General features: G+C 33.4%; 2 protein-coding genes and 1 long non-coding RNA gene across 3 annotated transcripts; 2 read left to right on the top strand and 1 right to left on the bottom strand.

The window, feature by feature from the left end:
• Positions 1-231: 231 nt before the first annotated feature.
• On the top strand, positions 232-2,521 carry LOC117922036 (glycosyltransferase family 92 protein RCOM_0530710). Its single transcript, XM_034840016.1, has one exon. It carries the CDS (start codon positions 358-360, stop codon positions 2,281-2,283), a length of 1,926 nt encoding a protein of 641 aa, XP_034695907.1. The 5' UTR covers positions 232-357; the 3' UTR covers positions 2,284-2,521.
• A 2,246-nt stretch (positions 2,522-4,767) lies between these two features.
• On the bottom strand, positions 4,768-9,842 carry LOC117910453 (protein COFACTOR ASSEMBLY OF COMPLEX C SUBUNIT B CCB4, chloroplastic). Its single transcript, XM_034824551.1, has 8 exons — positions 9,480-9,842; positions 9,221-9,387; positions 8,562-8,661; positions 8,387-8,460; positions 7,349-7,533; positions 7,097-7,167; positions 5,869-5,952; positions 4,768-5,194 (listed from the first exon to the last, which is right to left on the bottom strand). The coding sequence occupies exons 1-8, from the start codon at positions 9,582-9,584 to the stop codon at positions 5,105-5,107; spliced, it is 876 nt and encodes a 291-aa protein (XP_034680442.1). The 5' UTR covers positions 9,585-9,842; the 3' UTR covers positions 4,768-5,104.
• Positions 9,843-21,127: 11,285 nt separating this feature from the next.
• On the top strand, positions 21,128-23,736 carry LOC117925514. Its single transcript, XR_004652984.1, has 3 exons — positions 21,128-21,197; positions 22,616-22,688; positions 23,660-23,736. It is a non-coding gene; the product is annotated as an uncharacterized LOC117925514 (long non-coding RNA).

Below are 23,736 nucleotides of genomic sequence, written 5' to 3' on the forward strand. Positions count from 1 at the left end.
TTTTTTTAATTTATTGACATATGTCACTGTTAATTTTCCCGAAAGTGTATGATTAATTAGTTAAAAAACTCAAATTTCTGGCATGAGACCGATGGGTAGTTATGAAGACGACAAGCTGACACTTGTCCCATCTTTGCCCTCACTCATCGCCACCCAACCGGAAAGTTCAATACACGCGTTGCAACGAGGTGGTACAAATTCAGCCCCATCATTCCAGCGAAGAGAAAGGACTGAGAAAAAGGTTGGGAGAAAAAAGAAAGGAAAAAAGTGTAAGGGTGAGCGGCAGCCATAAACGCGTCCTCTCACCCTCTCTGACACGTTTGACAAACCACTTTAGATATCCAGGACCATATCACCATGAAACTAGCGAAAACCCCCCTCTGTCGGCACCAGATCTACTCCGACTCCTCAGCTTCCTCTCAAAACTTCCCCTCCAAATTCTCTGTACTTTACCTTAAGCTTCCGTTCCACCAATTCATGGACTCTGAACAGCGCCGCAAGCGCAAACGCAGTCTCAGAGCTTCGCCTTCCCCTATCTCACACTGCGGGTTCTCGGCTAGATCTCTCATCTTATGTCTCTCCTTTATTTTCCTTATCTTGTTGCTGCATCGGTTCCCAATCGGCACGGCGTCGTTTCGTCCAGTTGTGATAGTTTCTACTCTCTCGCTCTTGTCTTCATCCACCAGCAATTCTATCCGCGATTATGTTAGCAGTAGATTACTGTTACCGTTGAGAGTAGAGGACCGAGTCCTGTTTCCCGATCATGTTTTGCTGATGGTTTCTCACATTAACGATAGAAGTGAGGTGCTGGAGTGTGTTTACTGCAAGGATATTGGAGTGGAGGCGGCGAATAAATTAATTGTTAGGCCTGTGTCGTCCGTGGATGAACTGGATGAGCTCAGATGGGTTGCGAGGTGTCCCCTTCCGCCCCAGAATTACTCTGCTGAGGTTAATCTGCGCAGACCGCCAAGGAAAGAGAGCATCGTGGATGGAGATGAGTGGCTGCGGAGGGTTCATCCCACAGTTCATTCGTGGGAGATGATGGCATATGCGGCAGCTTTGGATCGAGATTCCGCGGTTGTGTTTGTCAAGGGATTGAACCTTAGGCCGGATAGGGAATCAGATCCCAGGCAATTCAGTTGCCATTTTGGAACGGGTGATCGGGAGAGGGGTGGAAAATTTGCGCTCACTACCAGGGCGTTTTCAGCTGCACAGGAGGTTATTAGGTGTTCTTTGCCTAGGAGCATTAGGATGAACCCAAGTAAGGCTCATGGGATTAGGGTTACTGTAGGCTTGAATTCTCATTTCCATGCCAATGCCAGAGCTTCTAATCATGTTCTAGTACCTTCTGTGGCTAAGATGTCAAGTCCCAAGTCATACAATTCCTACAAGCATAAGAAAAATCAGGGGAAGTATCAGCTTTGCGTGTGCACCATGGTATGGAACCAAGCTTCTTCATTACGGGAGTGGATTATGTACCATGCCTGGCTTGGTGTTGAGCGCTGGTTCATCTATGATAATAACAGTGATGATAGAACTAAGGAGGTGATTCAAGAGCTTGAATTAGAAGATTACAATGTCACCAGGCACACCTGGCCATGGATTAAAACACAAGAAGCTGGTTTCTCGCACTGTGCTCTCAGAGCAAGAGATGAATGCAATTGGGTGGGATTCATGGATGTCGATGAGTTCTTCTATTTCCCATTTCCAACCCACCGCCGAGGATCCAATAAACTGATTTTTCGTGGTCAGAATTCATTGCGTACATTGGTTGCAAATTTTTCTTCAACAACCATTGGGGAGATCAGAACAGCTTGCCACAGCTATGGGCCATCTGGGTTGAATTCCCTCCCTTCTCAAGGGGTAACTGTAGGGTACACTTGCAGGCTACAGAGCCCTGAGCGGCACAAGTCTATTGTGCGCCCAGATGTGCTTGACAGAACTCTTCTCAATGTGGTGCACCACTTTCGGCTGAGAAAGGGATTCAAGTACCTGAATTTGCCTCAAAGCACAGGAGTGATAAACCATTATAAGTACCAGGTGTGGGAGGCTTTTAGAGCAAAGTTCTTCAGAAGGGTTGCGACCTATGTTGCAGATTGGCAAGAGAAGGAGAATGAAGGGTCAAAGGATAGAGCGCCTGGTTTGGGGACAGAAGCCATTGAACCACCCAAGTGGCCACTACAGTTTTGCGAAGTTTGGGACACTGGTTTGAGGGACTTTGTTTTGGCTAACTTGGCTGATCCTACCACTGGGTTGCTGCCCTGGGAAAGGTCTCTTCTCTAACAAGTTAAATTGGGGTGGTTGCAGCTTCCCTGCCCTTGTAAACAAATCCATCACACGTACAACAATTCTTTCTTTTTATTTCTTAGCATTTTTGTATCTGATGTTTTATTTTTGATAGAATGAATTCAAAAGAGGCCATAGATGAATATAGGGTTCTTACATGTAATTTCCAACAATGTGACACAATTTCTTTTATTGTTATGTTTATTGAATGATTTATTGATTCACCTTTTATCTTTGTTTATTTTATGTTAAATTCACAGTGCCTGCAGCAAAAGTTTGATGATGTGAATTTGAATTTGGTTTGATTCATACGCAATTGAATAGGCCTTAAGGGGAAAGGTTAGAAGCAAATTGGATAAACAGAGGATTCTATTAGTGACAGAAAGGATGATATAATCTTGCACACTTAATCCCACATAATCCACATAATAAGTGAAGCATGTGGAGTAGTAAAAAGACAACATAATGAAATAGGTAAACAATCAAGTTCAGCAAGGTAGCTTTCTAAATGCAAAGGAAAGCAAAGCTGTCAAAGCACATTCCTCATAACTAAAACCAGAATCAGATGTCCTTTTCTGTTATACAATTGCTTTCTGACATACTACTGCAACATCACGGGACATCCATATTTAGATCATTTCAACCACAAGATAAACAAAAACAACATATCCAACTTACATAAACATCTAAGAGAACTTGGACAAAGTTCGGTTCTGAATTTAACAAAAATATAATCTACACCTGATGTGGCAATATATATTCATGTGAAAGATAAAATGCAATTGAAATTTCATTTGGTACCAATCTGAGTCTAGTGTTTCAATCCAAAGCCCTATCTTTTAGGCATATTGTTCAGTATTATCCATTCTCATCTATAATACATTAAGGCTATGTTTGGTTCTCAGAAAATTTGAGGGAAAATGCAAAGGAAAGAAAATACAAAGGAAAAATAGAAGGATAGAAAAAGTGAAGGAAAATAAAAAATATATTAAAAGTTGATAAGTTATTTTTATTTTTACTTCAAACTCATTTTATTTATTTTAACTCATTAATATAAAGATTAAATAATTTTAAAATACACAAGTTTTTAATTAGTTTTATTTATATTTGATTTTCTTTTATATTTTTCATAGGACAACCAAACATGAAAAAATCATTTTCCTTTACATTTTTTTTCTTTCCTTAGTATTTTCTAGGAACCAAACATAACCTAAGGAAACTAATGAAACGAGTAAAAGGACCATGTGACTATTGGATATTATATCCAAGCACAACATCAAAATTTAAGGATTAGATGTTGCAGTAAAAATATTATCTCAGATGTTTCTTAGTTTTCAGCATACTGACACTGGACAAAAAGGAAACAATGGAACACAAAATCTTTAAATGAAGTTAGAGCCATATCCTGACTGGTTAGTGGGTAAATAAATGTAACTCAACAAGGAAATATCAGATCCTTGAAACAGAACATGGAAGATCAAGCCAGATACACAATGCGTGTACCAGTCATGGTTAAATTCCTTGTTTAGTTCCTCTTTACTCATTTATTTAATTTTAATGGTGGATGAATTTAAATCATGCATGACCTTAATCAGAGGCATATTTTAATAACTTGACATCAATGTTCAGAAGTCAAGAGGCCGAAGCATCTACTGAATTTGGACATTTGACATACATCAACCAACTTATTTACTATGTTTCAGGCTAGTAACACAATGATGTGTTGCCATTTGGTGCCACTACAAGTGTCATCATAAAGGACAGAAATACCAAGTTGCCAACATTTAATTACAATTACAGGTTTTAGCACTTATATATTCTTATTTTATTATATTGAGTGAATAAATAATGGAATTTAATAGTCTAACATACATGTGTTCTTGTAATTCTTCTACTACAAAGATTACCATTGTTACCATTATAGTTATTATTATTATCATTACTAATTTCACCTTTTATGAACGTATAAGGTTGCTGGTCTACTCATGTTACTGTTATCATGTGAACATATAAGGTACAATAAATTTGAGCTTTCATGACTGTACAACCAAAAATATGTCAGATTGCAACTTCTCTTTCTCCTAAATAATAGAGTCAGCACATAAACAGAGCATTAAGGAAAAGGTCAATGAAAAGAGAATCTTTACTAAGTAGTTGATTGAGGATAATCTGTCAAAAAAGAAAGTGTCTATCCAGAGAGGCAAGGTAGATAGGCAGTATGCTTTTCAGATCATTGGCACACCATAACATGTGCTGATAATCATTCTACTTCCATATAACATCTTAAAATATGTATCAAAAAGTAATTTCTAACTGATAGAACCCAATGAAATGAGGCATAATCTCATCCAACAACCCAAAAGATGGAGGGGGAAAAACTGGTGGATTAATTCAAGGTCATTGAAGGGTTTTTTTAAGGTTGTCTAAAACAATAGGACATATCGCAGGGAGAGTTCATTCACATGAAAGTGAGATAAAATGCATAGCAAAGTAGAATGTGCGCCTACCATCTGAAAGCACTTGAAATATTCAGGATACAGAAATTCTGGCAGCCAATAAAAATCTCATTATGAACTCATAAAAGCATGAATTCTCTCTCTCTCTCTCTCTCTCTCTCTCTCTCTCTCTTATATATATATAGCCTTGATTAAGGCCACCAAGGAGGTTATGCATGAATGAAAACATGAACTCACAGTTTGATAAATTTCAAACTGTCTTGCACTGCCTATACACATACACACACACACACACCCCTGGATTGCAGGCTACAAAAAGTGTAATTTATACAGTTACCCAGGAACTCACAGTTCGATAAGTTTCACACCCTGTCTTGCACTGCCACTGGGAGGTTATTTACATATTTTGAAAGTGAAGCATCCACTTTCTCTCCAATTAATGTTATCCATGCCTGCAAACAATGAAATATAAGAATTTGAAAAGCATTAAAAATGATGGTTGAAATTAACTACAATGACAGGAAAAAAAAAAATCTGTATTTGATCATATATTGATGTTATTCGGTTCGTCAAGTCACTTCATAATTGTTTAATGAATACAACTTTTGGTGAGAGCTAATTGTCTCATGTATCATAGACAGATCAAAGACCTAAAGAATGTTGATTCAATTTCTTTACATTACGGGCCTGAAAAGATCTATCTTGGTAGAATAAGTAAAGACAATTGTCTCAGCCCTAAGGAGAATTAAAAATAAAAAGTAAAAAATAACAAGATGCACAATAATTACTACTATGCAGTAAACCATGCAAAACTGGTTTCTAGTACTAAGGGCTGAAGAACAGGTGAACATGGACCGCATGGAATTTCTGCCAAGTAAGTACATGCAACAGACAAATAGAAAGTTTGTAAGGCAACAAGAAAGGCATAAATTTTGCTTTAAATCTTCAGTCAGAAAATACTAGTCCAAACTCCAGACATGTTAAAAAACAGGATATAAATCAAAAGCCTTTAGTTCCACATCCCATGAAAAGATAAATCTAATAACAATACATTAAAACAACTTGGTTCTCAAAAATAGTTAGTTTTGATCATATATCTAAAATTTTGAAAGCTAAGAAAGAGCACCTGGTCAGAAGTTGTGAAACCCCTAATTGTGTCACCACCAATTATTATAATTCCTTTGTCTCCAATTGGCTGCAAAATAACCGCCTAGCAAAGTGAAACATGCGTCAGAAATCCTTTGAATTCAGACAACTTATAAAATCTTGTATTGAGGTGTTGTTATATAGGAAACTGGAAAATGTAGTTGAAACTATTCCAATACAAAGTAATGATGACAATGCAATTGCAATTATAATCCTGATGACAATGGAAATTGCAATGCTAATCAGGTTGCAAGGTGTTGGGGCAGGTATGGGGAGATTCCAAGTAACACCAACAAGGAAAAAAAAAGTTCTCTTTCAAAAATAATATATGTATGAATTTACAGATTATGGGGAAATATTTTATTTTCCCATAAGATGGAATAGTTAGATCTTGTTTAATGTTGTTCTAAAAAAATCATATTCAAAGTAAATCCTCTAGAATTCAATCATTGAAGGGAGACAACATAACAAATGACAGTGAAAAATTGCAATCACCTCGTTTCATTAACTAGGAACTCTTCAATATTATCCTCTTGCATGTAACAAACTCATTTCAAATGGTATCAGTAAAAAGAAAAGAAAACAGTCAAATAATACAAGGCTAGAAAGGGTCAAGCACAAATTCTACTGCAGCTCATCCTCCTACACAGATGAAATAAAAGAAAAAAGAAATGGAAAATTTACTCATACAATTGCCATCCAGGAAAGATAATGCTTTTATACTATCAAAGAGGACTTTCTATGAAAGATTAGGCCACCAGGGGATATCTGACTATTTCAACAAGCTTATGGAAGCATCCTGATATTCACAAAATTGTCCAGCAAAAGATTGCAGTAGCTGCTGATTAGAAAAGCTTGTCTTACGTGAGAATTTAGTCCGACGGAATAACATTTCACCAAGTGATAAGCAGTAGCATGTAAAAACAACTGTATTATACTTCACATCCTACTTTTAAAAGTATGAAAAAAAAAAAACAATTTCTAACAATATTTTAAATATTCCAACTTACTGGATTAAAAGAATAAATATGTTTCAAGTTACTTGTTAACATCAAATTACAACATGATATGCATAGAAGTAACAAATAGATCTGCAATATTTACAAGGAAACTATAAAACCTGTGTGAGCATGATCCAAATATATACTAAGAATCTCACCCAAAAATGAAGAGTAAATGAAATTGAAAGATGAGCTATCCATGATCACCTGTGTATTTGAAGGCAGAAAGGGCAGCTCAGACTTCCCAGGATAAAGAGATAGGTTGGCCAAGTAGCTCTCTGTGAAGAAAAGTAAGAATATGTTATCACCTTGTTAAGATTAGCCTTTCATGAGTGTCATGTAATATTAATTTTTTTGACAGGCAAAATCATAAAATGTATTAAAGATGCCTGAAAATGGACTGACATAGTAAACAGTAAAACATCCCAAGAGATAGTAAGATCCTGTCAAGTTGCTTACGTGCTCCAGATTTCATAACACCTTGATAGAGTGACCCTTGCATCAGTTTAGTGGCTTCCACAGCCATTGCTTCGCCATCACCAGCGGAAGATTCAGCAGCCATGCCAATTTGCAAGATACAAATACTATCATAAAGAATAACTAGAGACCGGCAGCATGTCACAACAGAAAGAGATTCCCATACCCTGAGGATAGGAAATGAACAGAATGATTCACCAGTCAATTTGCACCAAGTAATACTTCCTAACCTGCTTATTTTGTGAATAGAGAACATCCAAATGTATCTATCTTCCATTCTTCCATTGCCAATTGCTTATGGTTAACTAATTTTGCTTTTGAAGCCATACTAGAAACGAGAGAGAGAGAGAGAGATTCCACCACATGAAATACACAGCATAGAGACCACATTCTCTAGTTATTAGATTTGCCATGGTGAAATAGTAATGATGGTATCTACTCAACAGAAGCATATCAACAGTACATAGTACCTTTGGAAGTGCCCCAAGATGCCTTGATTTAATTTCCAAAGTTAGAATTTTTTTCTAATGACTCTAAATTAGTTTCAATGCTAGAAGTTTAGGATAAATAGGCATGCAAATATCAGCCTCAGGACTTCAAATTTGTTGTAAACTCACAATTGGTTGGTTGAATTTAGATACAAACTTTGGATATATTGCTGGACTGAATTGAGAATAAAATGGGAAGAAAGAATTTCTGCTGAAATTAAAAAACATTCTATCCTTTAATTTGTAATCATGAAAAAGAAGTTATGAAAATGAAAAGAACTTTAGAAGATATAGTAAAGTTATAAAAAAAAAATTAGCTATAAAATTGGAAGTTGAGACAAATTTGGAATAAGAATTTGTCCCAAAATTTGCAAATCTAAATATGATGGACATTATGCATCATTTCTGGGTCAAAATATAAAGCACAATCATTATTTGATTTTCTGCAAGTTATAAACAGTAACACCATTTACCTACTGTTCAAATATTATAAACCCCCAAACAGATAATTAGGGAAGAAAAGTTTATATACCAAAGTAGCTCAGAGACCAGTGAAGCAGCATTGTTAGGATATATCCTCCTACACTCCACACCTTGAGGATTTACCTGAAATAAAATAAACAAATAATCAACATTTTCTAGAAGGAAAGAAATGAAAAATCAATATAAGCTAATTAGCAATCACAGAGAGAAATGTAACCCCTCACCACAGATATAGATTTTGGCCGAATTGACAGCCATACCAGACCAGCTAGAATATTGGTAACGGCCAAACCAAGTGTCAATAGATCTGCTCTTGACTGTGAACTGCCAAATAGAACTTTGAAGCATGAATATAGGCATGAAATGGCAAAAGCAAGTCAATTAAGAAAGGAAAAAAAATGGTTCATTCTTTGAATGACATCTCCAATACACACTAACGCATCCATTAATAGTTTGTAAAATGAGGTGCATTTATGTTTTGTATCTAGTCTGAGAACTCATTCCACGCATCAAGAAATGAAATATTTTTACACCATTCCAGAGGTTTTTTTCCCCTCTTTCTTTTTATGAAGTCATGAACTAGTTCAATTAATTAATTTCTTGCACAACAGAGCAATCATTTTAGCTTCCATAACCTCGCCTCCAAAATTCCAAGTAGAGCCTCTTAAACGCAGGGAAAATTAATTACCTCAGTTCGTTAGAAGTGGAATATTGGTCTCAATTTAATCCAAATTCAACTAAGCCAGACTCAAACAATTCCGAAAACGATTGAAAGAGAGCTTCGAGACCCAATCCAAAATGGTGAAAACAAGCCAGATAATTTATTTATTTTGATAGACAAAACAAACCAGATAAATTTAGAAGAAGGGAAGAAGAGGCGCACCTGCTGGCATCAGCAACGGGGGCAATGCCCGAAATGGTGCGGTTAAAGAGAACAGATAACAGAGAGACTCCTCCAACGTAGATCGGCAAGCTCCGGACAGTGCCGTCGTTGTTGGAGACCCAATCGGCAAGCCAATCCCTCTTTGGCTTAGGTCCCCGGTAACGTCCCTTTTGGTCACAGAAACTACATTTTTTGAAGCTCCTGTATCTACAATTCAGTGAAGTTAAACAGAGCAGAGAGAGATGAGATGAAGCGATACCTGTGATTTTGAAGAAGCCCTAACAAAGCGCGGGAAAGTGGGAGGAGAGGGAGTGAGCTTGGGCCTCCATGGAATGGGTGTACGGAGAAGCCTTCCCGCTTCCATCAATCGAATTGTCTTTTGTGCTTCTACGGACACGTATTATTTGTATTTGGATAACTCGTGGGATAACTCATAACAATGAGGTGCGCTCTGCTGTATTAGAGCTTGAAGTGGAGAAGCAGAAGGAGCCACTGGGATCTGCCCTTGTCAAGAAGTGGGCTTTCGGTTTATGAGGCCTAGTTCAAATAAAATTGGCCCCAATTCACCACCCTTCAATTTCCAACATTTCACAAATTTAACGCTTAAATTTATCCCTCCGTCCCCATACATGGGAATGTAGCAGTTGAAAACAAGAAGGCTGGCTATTTGAAATGGATGCCTGAGAAAGAAAAAAATACATCCAAATTTATTTATTGGTCACAGGGGATGAAGCCCTCGTAAAGAAACTTGGAAGGAGTTCCAGACTGTTCCAAAACTCCCAAACACTACACAAATCCTCAAACATGCTCTATTGTTTCACAATTGTGACATGCTTTTTTGGGGCTATTTTTTACTTGTACGGCTATTTTAAAAAATAATTATTAAAAAATGATACTTTGAAAAATAATTTCAAATTTACGGTATTTTTTACCACTTTGAAATGTGTTTCTTAAAGAGACATTTTTTTATATTTTTCATATCAACCATAAATGTTAAAAAAAATTAAATTTACACTAAAGGTTCAGTAATTAAAAAAAAATTGAATTTATATTAAAGGTGTCTCTTTTTTTCATAATTTTTTATTAGTCATACAAGTTAAAGAAAATTGAATTTATACTAAAAAAAATATCATTTCCACAATACCATAAAATCAAATTAATACATAATTTTCAAATCAATCACATAGTGGAAAAAAATTGAATTCACGTTAAAGGAATTTATACAATTCCACAAAATTGAATTTATACCAAATATGTCTTTTGAAGAAATATTTTCCATAATTTTTATATTAGTCACCTATCAAAAAAATTAAATTTATACTAAAAGTGTCTCTCAAAGAAAAACTTTTCAATATCAATTTAATTTTATGGAATCGTGAAATGTGTATTTTGAAAATACATTTTTAGTATAAATTCAATTATTTCAATGGATGATTGATACAAAAATTATTGAAGGTATCTCTTAAAGAGACACCTTTAATATAAATTTAATTTTGTGAAATTGTAGAAAGTGCGTCTTAAAAAGACATTTTTAATATAAATTCAATTTTTTTTATATTATGAAACTGATATGAAAACTGTGAAAAATGTCTATTTAAAAGACACTTTTAATATAAATTCGATTTTGTAAAGTTATAAAAAGTGTCTATTGAAAAAACACTTTTAATGTAAATTCAAATTTTTTTAACGTGTGTTATTAATATAAAAATTATGAAAGATGTCTTTTTAAGAGACACCTTTAATATAAATTTAATTTATTTTCAATTTTTTTGAACGTGTATCATTTATATTCAATTTTTTTGAACGTGTATCATTTATATAAAAATGATGTAAAGTGTCTTTTCAAAAAATATCTTTAAAAATGATAAAAGTGTCATAGATTTAAAAATAGTTTTCATTATACTGTATTTTTAAAAATTAATTTTAAATTCACCGTATAATAAAAAATCCTGCTTTTTTGGGATTTTTATTAGTCACGGTTCAGCATCCACGGTCTTGAGCTGTCTAGTTCAAGTGAAAGAATGATACTGCAATCTTAAATCGCATAGATTTTTCTGTCCCCGGAAAGAGAAAATAGATAAATCTGGCAGAGCTTCCCAAGTCCAAATTAAGGAAAATGGCCTTGGAAGAAGAGAGGGAGTAAGTACTGTGACCCTTGCCTTTGTAGGTCAAAAAGTGTTCAGGCTCACATGGACCTGAAACAGTGAAGTCACAGTTAACTGTCCCCTAATATGTCTATGTGTGATCCATGTGAGATGAGGTTCTTGGTTTTCGGGATTTGTGGTTCTGGTAAAAGTCAAATAAGTTTGATATACGGAGATTAGTTATATGGAACTGGGAGGTGTCAAAGCTTTGAAGGTAGAGTGAAGAAGAGCGTGAGGCAAGAGAGGATTGGAGAGAGTGAGGATGGAATCAAGTGGAAAATCTAAGATAGGTGGAATTTTTTTTTTTTCCTCATTTGATTTGGTGGGAAATGAAATTTTTGTAGTGCTCCAAAATAATGACCCTTACATTAATTAATTAAGGATAATTTGAAATCTCACCGAAATCACATGTGTCACAAAGATATATTCACGTGACTTCCTTTCATAAAGGTTGAGATAATTCAATGTGTCAAAATCAATTTGGTTTAACCTTCTACTATAGCTACCAAATCAAAACCCTTTAACGCTTGGTATATGGAAATGAAAAGTGAGAATGAACATTTCATTTATTTCTTTTTTATTTTCGTGTTTGAATAACTTAAATAATTATGAGAATAAAATCATAAATAATTCAAATAAAAATGAAAACTCACTTATAAGTGGGATTTCAGGAAATATTTTGATTTTATGGTCTAAATTATTTTTTAAATATTTTTTTTAAAATTACAAAATTAAAGATTTTTTTAAAGAAGTTTTTAAAAGTAATTTTTTATTTTTATTTTATTATAAACACAAAATTTAAATTCAATTTATATAATGTAAACTAATTTAATTCATGTCTTATTAAAAATAAAAATAAAAATAATTTTTTTCATTACAAATAAATTATTTTTAATAAAATATAATATTAATAGTATAATACAATCATAAATTATATTTTTATAAATATTATAAAAATATATATATCAACATTAATTGATTTATTTTGTTAAAATAAATAATAATAATTTAAAATTAATAATTTCTAATGCTATTTATATGATTTTATAATTAGTTAAAAATAAAGAATAATTATTAAAAATTAATGATTGTTACTATTTGTAGACCCCATTTTTGCAAACAAAATGCTATAAGTTTTTATTTGTTTTTATTAAGGAGTTGGAGAACATTTCATTGGAAGTGGGGGACATCTCCCATGAAGCTCCATGCATGGACGTGTGCGGACATCAGCAGCTCGCCTATGGTGGTGGTTGGAAAGGGTGACATATTTTCTGAATGATGCACAATAGAGTGGTTGGAGGCTTGATGGAGAAGAAAACCAGGAAATGAAGAAAGAGTGGAAAGGAGGGCTCGCTAGTTTTTGGGGTTGCTGGGGAGATTACAAAAGAAAAGGTGAGCTCGGACACTGAGGTTTTGAGCAGCAAGAGAAAAACTAGCTAAAGGAAGCAAGAAAGAGCTTCACTGGAGAAACTCAGGTATAGTCGTATTGGATGTCTTTGCTTTTGGATTTATTTTATTTTATTTTATTTTTATTTTTCCTTCTTTGCTATTGCCGATCTTGAACATCATTTGTTGTGGATTGGACTTTGTTGAGCCTAAGCTCGCTTCACTTGCTCTATTTTGTTCTTCTTTTTGTTTCTTCGATTTCTCTTATAAATGAGTGAAATATCGGATTGTTTTCTCGGAATTTGATATTCATTTAATCGCATAAGTGCTCACTGTTTGCCCCACCCACTGGGTACAACAGGAAAAAGAGTTTAGCATAACTTTGGAACCTGCTCTGTTTCTTAGAATCCGTCCAAAGCTTCCATGAAAATCCTAGGCTCATGCCTACCCAAGAACCCCTTGAGCATGTGATTGACCTGCATGGACGCCGCCAATCCCCTCCCGTTTGAATGCTAAATCTCCTCATACCCATCATGACCCGAACCCTTCAACATATGCTCACCATCAACTTCATCCACGCACATGGACCCAAATCCTAAGCTAAACACTCTTCACGTCTTTACCATTTTTCATACCCATTTTCCCTCACTGCCACGTTCCCATCCTTCATGCCCATCGCTCTTCACTTTTCTCACTATCCTACTCACTTAATCAAGCCACGCGATGCCCATACCCTCACCGGAAACCTTTCCTCATATTGATGGTTGTCCAACACCGGGCCACCACTTCGTCGTCTCACGTGTCTGTCTCTGAAACTTAGTAATGCAGCATCGCTTGAGCTGCGGTCGTTTGTTTCTTCTCAGTTCACTTCGTCAGTTGGATCTTCACTTTCTTCGCTTCAACTCTCGCAATGGAATCTCACGCGTCGTCACGTTGAAGTGTTGAATGTCATTGTTTCGGTGACGGTGATCTTAGCGACTTGGTTTTTCTGCTCCGCAATCTCAGCTCTTCTGGCTTTTAAGAGAGTAGTCGAATCATTAACGGAGTTGTTGGATGAACTAAGGGAGCATGCACCATTCTAGTCGACAGTCTCTCCAACATCAGGATCCATGCCGACACCAGTATCTGTCGGTGTAGCCACACAGAATCTGGAAACGAGGAAGAAGGGATGGAAGCCAAGATCCTGGACGTCTTCGCCAATCAGCAAAGGTGAAAATTCCTTGTGATCCTATGCACCAGAGGCGCGCCACTGGTGGTGAAAGGGAGGATTAGGGGAAGCAGAAAGTGGGGAGTTAGAGATATGAATAAGCACATGGGCACGACCTACAAGATGCGTTTGGTGAGTTTTGGAGAAGTTAAGTATTTGAATTTAAATTTTTGGGTGTTGTACTGGGTTTGAAAAGGGGAATGCATCGTTTGAATATGTGAATATTGAGGGAACATGGGCCACGATGAATAGGGCTAAACTTCTCACACAAACAATGAGCCTTCAGCAATGGGTCGTTCTGAATGAGAGAAAACTAATGTGGATGAGTTGTGAATCCTACATTAAGGGTGCCCTATTCGTTTTGATATGCTGCCTCAGGCCTGCACTTTGCATGGCCGCCTTTGGGCTTGCAATGCTAACTATCGCACCTTTTATTTATTTATTTGTTCATTTATTTATTTTATTTATCATTCCTTCGTATTTTGGTTTCCAAACTTCATTTCCAAAATTCCAATTTTCACATTTATTTATTTAATCATTATTGTTTTCGTTATTATTATTATTCTCTTTATTTATTTATTTTAAAATCCCATCTTTAAACAATTTTTCAAAATTCCACTTTCAAATTTAATTTCTAATTTCAAAAGTCCAATATTCACGTTTATTTATTTAATTATTATTTTCGTTATTATTATTATCTATTTATTTATTTATTTTATTCCATCTTTAAACAATTTTTCAAAATTCCGACTTCCGAATTTAAATTTCCAATTTCAAAAATTCCAATATTCACGTTCATTTATTTAATTATTATTTTTCATTTTTATTATTATTCTTTTTATTTATTTATTTATTTATTTTTTAAAATTTCATCTTTAAACAATTTTTCAAAATTTCCAATTTCAAAAATTCCAATATTCACGTTCATTTATTTAATTATTATTTTCATTTTTATTATTATTCTTGTGAAACCAAGGTTTGGTTAATCTTGATTTTGATGATAATAAAACAAGGTTTAGAACTAATGATTATATTTCAAGTGTAATTAGGCAAGACAATTTCCAAAGTGGCAATCACAAAGACAAATCAAGCCAATGAGAAATCATAAAGAAAAAGACCACCTCAAAGATAAGAGTTTTTCAAGACTCAAGCTTCATAAGATCTCTTTGTAAGGTTGTTGGTGCATTAGGACTTTCATGCATTTCATTCTTTATTTATGCATCAAAATCATCCAAGAGTAATATTGTTTTAAATATCTTTAAAATTGGATGATTTTATGTTTTCAACTAAAACCTTGTGTTAAATGTTTTTCAAACTTATGTTAAAAAGGTTTTAAGTTGAAAAATATTGGGTGTTGAGCCAAAAAATGGCTCAACCGGTTCAACCGATTAAGGAATCGGTCGACCGGTTGTGCTCATCCGGTTGAGTACTGGTCGAGGGAGGCCAAAAAGTTTCTCTTTCCCAGTGGCCTTCTTTTCTCGATCGAGTTCCGGTCGAGGACCGGTCGAAGTCCGATTGAGGCAAACGGTCATCTGCCAAGCATTTAATGCTAACGGCTAGTCAACTGGTCAACCCCTAGCTCGACCGATCGAACCCCCAAACGGCTAGTTTGGCTTTTCTCTTCTATAAAAAGACTCTAATCTTCATTGTTCAAAGCTTAACCTTCCTTATATTTGAGCATTGGAAGAGCGTTTTTGAGTGCACCATTGTTCTAAAATTGTATATCCTTAGTGCACCTTTCAATCCTAGTTTTCTTGTATCAATTGAGCTTAAAGTTCTTGTGCTAAGATTTTTGTGAGATCATTTTATTTGTAAACCTTTGAGAGGAAGTTTCTCAAGAGTGTGGTATCTTTTGAGAAGTGTAAAGGGTACTTGAAGCCAAAAGTCCGAGAGGGTGAATTGGAACCATAATCCAATTATATTGCTTGAAGGCTTGGTTTGGAAGCCTTGAATTAGTAGAACCTCAAGCTCAGGATTGAAGCTAAAGGAGAGTGGATGTAGGCCGGGTTGCGCCGAACCACTATAAACTCTTGTGTTTGCATTCTCTCTTCCTTACTCTTTTAATTTATATGCAATTGTATTTATATTGCTTTCATTCACATATTTTAAATTTGCGAAAAGAGACCATCACCCTATTCACCCCCCATCTAGGGTGATTACTATAGGTTGGATTAGCCTAATATTCCCAACAATTCTTTTTATTTATTTATTTATTTTTAAAATTCCATCTTTAAACAAATTTTCAAAATTCCTATCTCCAAATTTAATTTCCAATTTCTAAAATTCCAATTTTCACATTTGTTTATTTAATCATTATTATTTTCGTTATTATTATTATTATTTTATTTATTTATTTATTTTTAAAATTCTATCTTTAAATAATTCTTCAAAATTTCGATTTCCAAATTTAGTTCTCAATATCTGAAATTCCAAAATTTCAATTTTCGAACTTAATTTCCAATTTCCAAAATTCCAGTTTTCACATTTATTTATTTAATCGTTGCTATTTTCGTTATTATTATTATTATTATTATTATTATTATTTATTTATTTATTTATTTTTAAAATTCCATTTTAAAATAATTCTTAAAAATTTTGATTTCCAAATTTAGTTCTCAATTTTTGAAATTCCAATTTTCTAATTTTTGAACTTAATTTCCAATTTTCAAAATTCCAATTCTCACATTTATTTATTTATTTATTATTATTATCATCATCATTTTATTTATTTAATTTTAAAAAAATACCACCTTCGAATAATTTCCAAGATTCCAATTTTTATAATTTAATTTTCATAGTTTGTACTTCTCAAACAAATTTTCAAAATTTTAATTTCTTTCAAATTTAATCTTCAAAATTCCAATCCTTAAATTTAACTCCAAAGACTCCTATTTTCAAGTAATCTTTGAGACTCTAATTTTCAAATAAATCTCAAAAATCTAGTTTTCTCTCGAACAGTTTTAATTCTACTCTGGTTTTCAAATAATCTTTCATTTTCTTTGATTTTTTTAATAAGCATTAATGAATCTTTCATAATTCCAAAATAATGAAATTTGTGATATTAATTCATGCAAAATAAATTAGGTTTTAGTGGGGCCCTACATATGAGTTTTCTTTTCTGATTGTCAGTTGTTATGCTTAATGAGTATTGATTGATCTTTGTCTTGCTCTTTGATATGCATGTGATGATTTTATACTTGAGCTAACCTTGTTTCCATGATAGCACACTATTAATTGCTGTTAAGGTACAATCTCATTCCCACTTCGCTTATTCTGATGCATGATTTACTTTATTATTTAATTATTTCACTGGTATCCATTGATTTACTCACCAATTGTCACATCTGTCTCACTTTATTTAGTAGAGACTTGTTCTTAGGGACTTAGAGGGATCCTACGATCTTTACCGTACTTTCCCAATAAGTAACTTGACACCCGAGCCCCATTTGGTTTTTCATAGACCACCTTTTCCAAATAAAGAGTCACTCTTAGGGTTTTCTTTCTTATTTTGTTTACCCTTTAAAAATAAAACAAAAATAAATGGCGGTTCAAAGTCATTTTCTTAATAAATAAATCATTTTTTAAATAAAAAGCGAGTTCGTCATCGAGTGAAAACGCATCATGCAAAATGCGGGGTCCACACTATTATATTTTACGATTGAGATGTGCCTAGTCCATTTTAGATCTCCCAAGCTTCATTTCCAACTCAATTAGCATTGGAGCATTATGTTAAGGATGACACTTTTGAAGGTGTAAGAGGTCATTTAGTCATAAGTATTTTGGAGGAAGTATGTGTTGTTAACCTAAGGGTTGAGTAATCATGATTTTGATAATAATAAAGCAAAAGTTTAGGGGATATTAATGATTTTATTATTGTGTATAGGCTAAAAAACCATTTCATATTATACGCCAAACTTCAAGCAACCCTCACATCTCAAAATAAGCAAGTCAAAGTACAATTCAAGAAGAAGATGATTCTTAATAAGAAGCCTTACATATTATTGTGAAGACTTTATTAGGGTATACACTACTCTTTTTTTATGATTAGCTAAATGATAGTTCATTACATGAGGATCACAAAACTAAAGTGTTTAGTTGTAGGAAGGCCAATTCTATTATTGAGATGTACCAAGTCCATTTTGGACCCTACACAGATGTATTAACATCAAGACACCGTCTTAAGGGTGACAACTTCGAGGGACATGTAGCCGTAAGTATTTTGGAGGAAGTATATATGCACTCTCTCTTAGAAAAAGAGTAAAACAATCATCCATTCAAGTGCACATGCCTTTACCAAAATATGAAGTATGAAGGACCCTTTTGACATCTATCATAGGTGAACATTTATGTTCTATACGCATTTGGGCAATTCGAAAATATGATATTTGAAGATAGACATTCATGTCCAAATGATGCACCACCATGACATAAAAGCTATGTAAGAAAAATATGATATTGTTCATGCATTGAAGATTAAGGTTAAGGTGTGCATATCAACGTAGAGCGGTCTTAAACATGTACTATTAAGTTTTAGGATATTGATCATACAACAATGGGTTTATATGTCATAACTTACACTACTACAAAAAAACCAAAACAAGGACGCTTATATCCTTGGCGCTTTTAAAAAAACGTCATTATTTAGTGGGATATACACAAATGTTGGTGCTTGTTTACTATGTCACTTTTATAAGCGTCATTGAGTTGAATAAGCTTAAAGACATTGGTGCCTATTTTTAAGTGTCATTGTGTACAAACATCAACACGCATCATTAGCATTTCTCACAAGCGTCATGTACTTTTTAACACTATTTAATATTTTTTATTTCCTTCATTGAATTATTTGCACCCGCAAAAAGCATATTTCACAACCCGATAAACCTTTGCCATTTTCTTACACCATACTAGATGTGAGTATAAAAGCCCTTAAAAGACCCAAACCCCCAGAGCATAAAAAACCCTAAGCCTTCACTCCCTTTGAAAACCCTAAGCCTTCACTCTCTATCAAAAACAGTAACCCTTGGAAGAGTACCATATTCACACCTCGATCTATATTTCTCTTAACTTTTAGGGTATGGAATCTCATAGATTCGAATGGGAACAAATAAGAAGTGAGACTTAAGGCAATTTCGAGGTGATTCATCACATTGTGAAGCGACAACATGTAGTTGGTCGTAAACTAGAGCTATTTGGGGGTTTTCATTTTCAAGATCTTGCTCTCATCTCCTTTGTGAAGCTACTAGAAGATGTGGAGGTTTTCATTTCAAGACCCATGCAAATATGATTTTGAAGCTATTAAGATGTAGAGGTTTTGGGCTATCAGTGTTTTTCCAGCCTGGTATGGTATTGGCGTGGATTCATTTTGCTTCTTTGTCTATGGGTTTTTGGTTGTTTATAGAAATTTAAGGTTTTGTTGGGCGCAAGTGAAAGATTCTCGGAGATTGTGGGGAGTCCGTACTATATGGCGCCTGAGATTTTGAAGCGAAATTATGGGCTTGAAGTGGATATATGGAGTGTTGGAGTGATTCTTTATATTTTGCTATGTGGAGTTCCTCCATTTTGGGCAGATACTTTGTGGTTCTTGAATTATGAGTATGTCTGTAATTGTTAGATTTGATTGTGAAGTTGTTTGCTTTTTTGTTTGTGGCTTTTTTTGTAGAGACGGAATAGGGTGTTGCTTTGGCAATATTAAGGGGGGTGATTGATTTTAAGAGGGAACCTTGACCGCAAATTTCTGATAATGCAAAGAGCATTGTTAGGCAAATGTTGGAGCAGGATCCCAGAAAGCGGTTGACTGCTCAACAGGTGCTTGGTAAGTAGTCTTTTGCAGATGTTTGATACTGAAATTTTTAATGTGTATGGGTTCACAATTTGCCTGGTTAGCTGAATTTTTTATATTTAGGTAATGTTGTCTGTATTTGTGAAGAAGATTTATTTTGGGGTCAATGTAGTAAAGATCAAACGACCAACTAAAGAGACGAGTCTATGGGTTGGAAGAAGAGGAATTTTTATGGTAATGGCAGTTGCTAAAGGCAGCATAGACATGGAAATTAGACATCCTATAGTGAAAAGTAAAAAGTTTTGGCAAAAGTGAAAATTTTTTAATTGGAAAGATTTTAGAAATTGGGATTGTGGATTGTGAATTCGTTGTTAGGAAGTGTTCCAAATTCCTAATTAGTATAGATTCCTTTTTTGTAAAGAATATTATATAAAATATTTCTAAGTTGATATATTATTGTAATATTAGACTTTCTTATAGAATAAGGAAGGTTGTTGGAAATATCTCTATAAATATTCTAGGTCATAAGGGGAAAAAGTTATGAAATGGAGATGGACCTATAGAGACTATATGAGGTGGATAGAGATGTGAGGAAGAACAAAAGGTACCCGGTGGAACGAGAGGGCTCGTAGTAAGGTATGAATACAAGGAGTGGGGAAACATGGGATGTTTCAGGAACCCAATAGTTGTATCTGGTTCTGTCCTCTGTAATATTCTTTATTATATAGTGGAATCATTATCTCTCATCCGTGGACGTAGGCATGGTTAACCGAACCATGTTAAAACTTCGTGTACCGTATGTGTGATTGTTTTATTTTTGTGTTCTTGAACTAATATTGTTGGCATCAAAACTTTTGCTGGCACTACATTCGTGACTTCCTAGGTTAGGCTATTTGGAAGGAGTTTTTACATTTTTGTGGAATCAAGTTGAAAATTTTCATATTTTTTAAAATTGTGTTGTTTATAAATTATTTAGAATTCATAGATTTTTAAAATTGTTCATAAATTTAATTGATATTTGGAATGGGTAAAATATTTTGAAACATGTCAATGATCAAATTCTGTGCAATGACCTTGGATTGTTTCAGTTGGGTTGCTCATATCGTCAATGAACAAAGTATCAGAATCTCACTTAATAGCGGTTGCAAAGAGGGACTCAAAAAGGTATTGAATCAATTTGTTTATCTTTGAAATTTTGTTTTCTTTTATGCTGAGATTGTTTGGTGTCTATATTTGTAGGGTTTATCTTTTACTGCTCCAATTCCCACCCAATATAGAGATTGATGCCATGATAGAGAAGGTATCAGATCAATAATTACCCATTTTTATTTACTTCATTAAATTTTTTATTCTTATTAATGTATTATGCCCCAATAGTGGAGTTGCCTTTAGAGATGTCTGTGGCACATCCCCACAGATAACTTTAGATTTGTTGAGGGTGAGCTCAAAGAATTACACCAGGTAAGTTATAGTTTTTTGTTTTATGTATCCTATCACTATTTATTCTTGATAGTTGTACCATGTGCTCTTGTTGACTTTTGAGATATTATTGATTCAAGTAACCTACGGTGCTTTGGTATCCGTGTGATTGAAATCCTATCTCTAGAACTGGCCATTGCATACATACATGGGCAAAAAGGATTATCATATTTTCCTTCATAGTGATCAAGGCAATTAGTTTGGTTGGTTTTTGTCAAGGAGTTTGGCACCATGTTGGAACTTTTATGACCTTTTTTTTTTTTTTTTTTCTCATTGTTATGTTTGTGGAATGGTGATAATTTCATGATTTGGGAACTTAAGATATGAAATAGTGTTGATTTTAGACTATTATATTTTCTCTTTATTTAACAAATATATGAATAATGAGGGATAATTTGGGAACTTAAGGATGAAATAATGTTGATACTTGACTCTTATATTCTCTCTTTATTTAACAAATATAAGTATAATTAGGGAAAAACCTAGAACAAATGAAATTGAAAAGTACAAAAGTAATACAGAGGAAACAAAAGAAGGATTAAGTGTTGAATTATGTTGAACAATTTAAGAATGTTGATTCTAATTTGGGATTTCTTCATTAAATTTTCAAAATCCATGAATAAATTTTTTACTTTTTATAAAATATTTATTGAGATAAATGGAGCATTAATGGTTTTGATGTTTTGGATAGAAAACATAAATTTCAAGCTGGTTATCAATTTGTAAGTTTAAAATAATTGATCATTGAATTCACTACTTGCTGAATGTTTAAAAGAATTCTTCCATGTATCTTAAACAGATTGAAGTTAAGATGTTTTTGCCTGCTGGATGTTCAAACAATAGTGTCATGATGTAATTAGATAGCTTTATACAGTGCTAGATTCCTAGGTCTATTGTTTTTCATGATGTTCAATCTATTGAGGATGAATATTAAAAGAAGTTGCAATTAGAGTTGTCAGCCTCAACATAAAAAATAAATGATCCAATCCAATTATTTTTGTCATGGGAATTTTTAAGGATTTGAATGCATTAGATGGTTAATTAAAAAGTTATAAGGTTTTAAATAAAATTTAAAACTAAAAAAAAAAATTAAATTTCAAATTTTCCAAAGAATTTGAAAAATATAGATAAACCTTTAAATTTTTAATTTTAATTTTTATTCTTTATTTTTAAAAAAATTAACTTATCAAATATAGATTTGATTTTAGAGCTTCTTAAAGGTGTTAGTGATAACTAAGACTGTTAACTCCTTACCATTTTGGATCATATATGAATTATGTTATTAACTTTGATAAATAATTAAGTTCCTAATTTTTTGTGATGAATAAAAAAGTTAATATTTTCTTTTCTTCTTGAAACACAACTCATTAAATGCCATAATTTTGTTAACTAACTTGCAGGGAAGCCCAATTCTGATACTTGGATTCTGTCTCCCTAAAGCTCTTCACCCTTTGGTTTTCGGTCTTTCTCCAGGTACACTACTAGAATTTTAATAGTTAAGTGATGGTTTGGATACATTTTCTATTTTCTTTTCTTTTTTTATTTGTTTTTTAAAAACAAGAATGAGTACTAAGTTATGTATAAAATTTGTTGACATTCTTTTAATCATTCACAAATTTTAAAAATTTTAGCATTATTTTGATCCTATTTGATAGCAAAAAAGATAATTATTTTCTTACAAATTCCTTTCATTATAAAAACAAAAACAGTGAGAAGTTTCATTTTGTTTTTCCTTTTTTTAGTTCTTTTCTTTTCTAAAATGTAAAAATATTTAAATAATTTTTTTTATAAATGATAAGTCTAGATTTTTTTATAAAAAAATTGAAAAATGTATTATCAAAATATTATTATTATATATTTTTTTTAAACTTTTTCTTCCTCTAAAGAAAAATGAGTTTTTCTTCTTTGTTGTGTGAAAAAGAAATATGAAATAATATGAAAACAAAAATTAAATTATGATTGCACCATTGCCTTAATATTGTCATTTGCTATACTAATAACAACTTACAATATTAATTAGTAATACATAAAATCAAATCAATTGCTTGCTCATGGGTACTAATAAACCTTGGAAATGATGATGGATGAAGTTTAGGTTGGGAGTAATAGATGGAAAATGTTGTCAACACGATTGCTTAATGTAAAAATAAAATCATTGACATGTATGTTTTGAGCAATAGTGAATTATCTTGATTTGGCCTAGTAGTGACTCTCCAATAGCCTTCCTTCTTTGCAACCTCCAGCAGGATTTAAAATCCATACTAAGGTATATGGATTGAGATCTTTCTATTGTTTTGAATGTATGCAGTGGGTTGAAAGGTATGTTGACTTGGATAGTATGGGATGATTCATTTTATCTATTTCCTTAGGTTATCAATTTTAGGCTATTTGATTAATTGTTAATGAGATCTATATTGATGCATGTATCATCATTGATTCCTTAGGTTCAATTGTTGCTCTTCCCTTGACTGCATTATTGAAAATGGGTTCTTTGGCTTTCAACTAATATTCAATGCCAAGG

This window comes from Vitis riparia, chromosome 1 (genome assembly GCF_004353265.1).
Source record: "Vitis riparia cultivar Riparia Gloire de Montpellier isolate 1030 chromosome 1, EGFV_Vit.rip_1.0, whole genome shotgun sequence".
In the NCBI taxonomy this organism is placed as follows: domain Eukaryota; kingdom Viridiplantae; phylum Streptophyta; class Magnoliopsida; order Vitales; family Vitaceae; genus Vitis; species Vitis riparia.

What these genes read in the sequence shown, in the direction of transcription:
- LOC117922036 (XM_034840016.1), top strand. Translation starts at nt 358, where the DNA reads ATGAAACTAGCGAAAACCCCCCTCTGTCGGCACCAGATCTACTCCGAC.
- LOC117910453 (XM_034824551.1), bottom strand. Translation starts at nt 9,584, where the DNA reads ATGGAAGCGGGAAGGCTTCTCCGTACACCCATTCCATGGAGGCCCAAG. An exon ending in CCCGTTGCTGATGCCAGCAG is followed by an intron (nt 8,662 to 9,220) that starts GTGCGCCTCTTC and finishes TCTATTTGGCAG; the next exon opens with TTCACAGTCAAGAGCAGATC. An exon ending in CTGGTCTCTGAGCTACTTTG is followed by an intron (nt 7,534 to 8,386) that starts GTATATAAACTT and finishes TCCTATCCTCAG; the next exon opens with GGTATGGGAATCTCTTTCTG.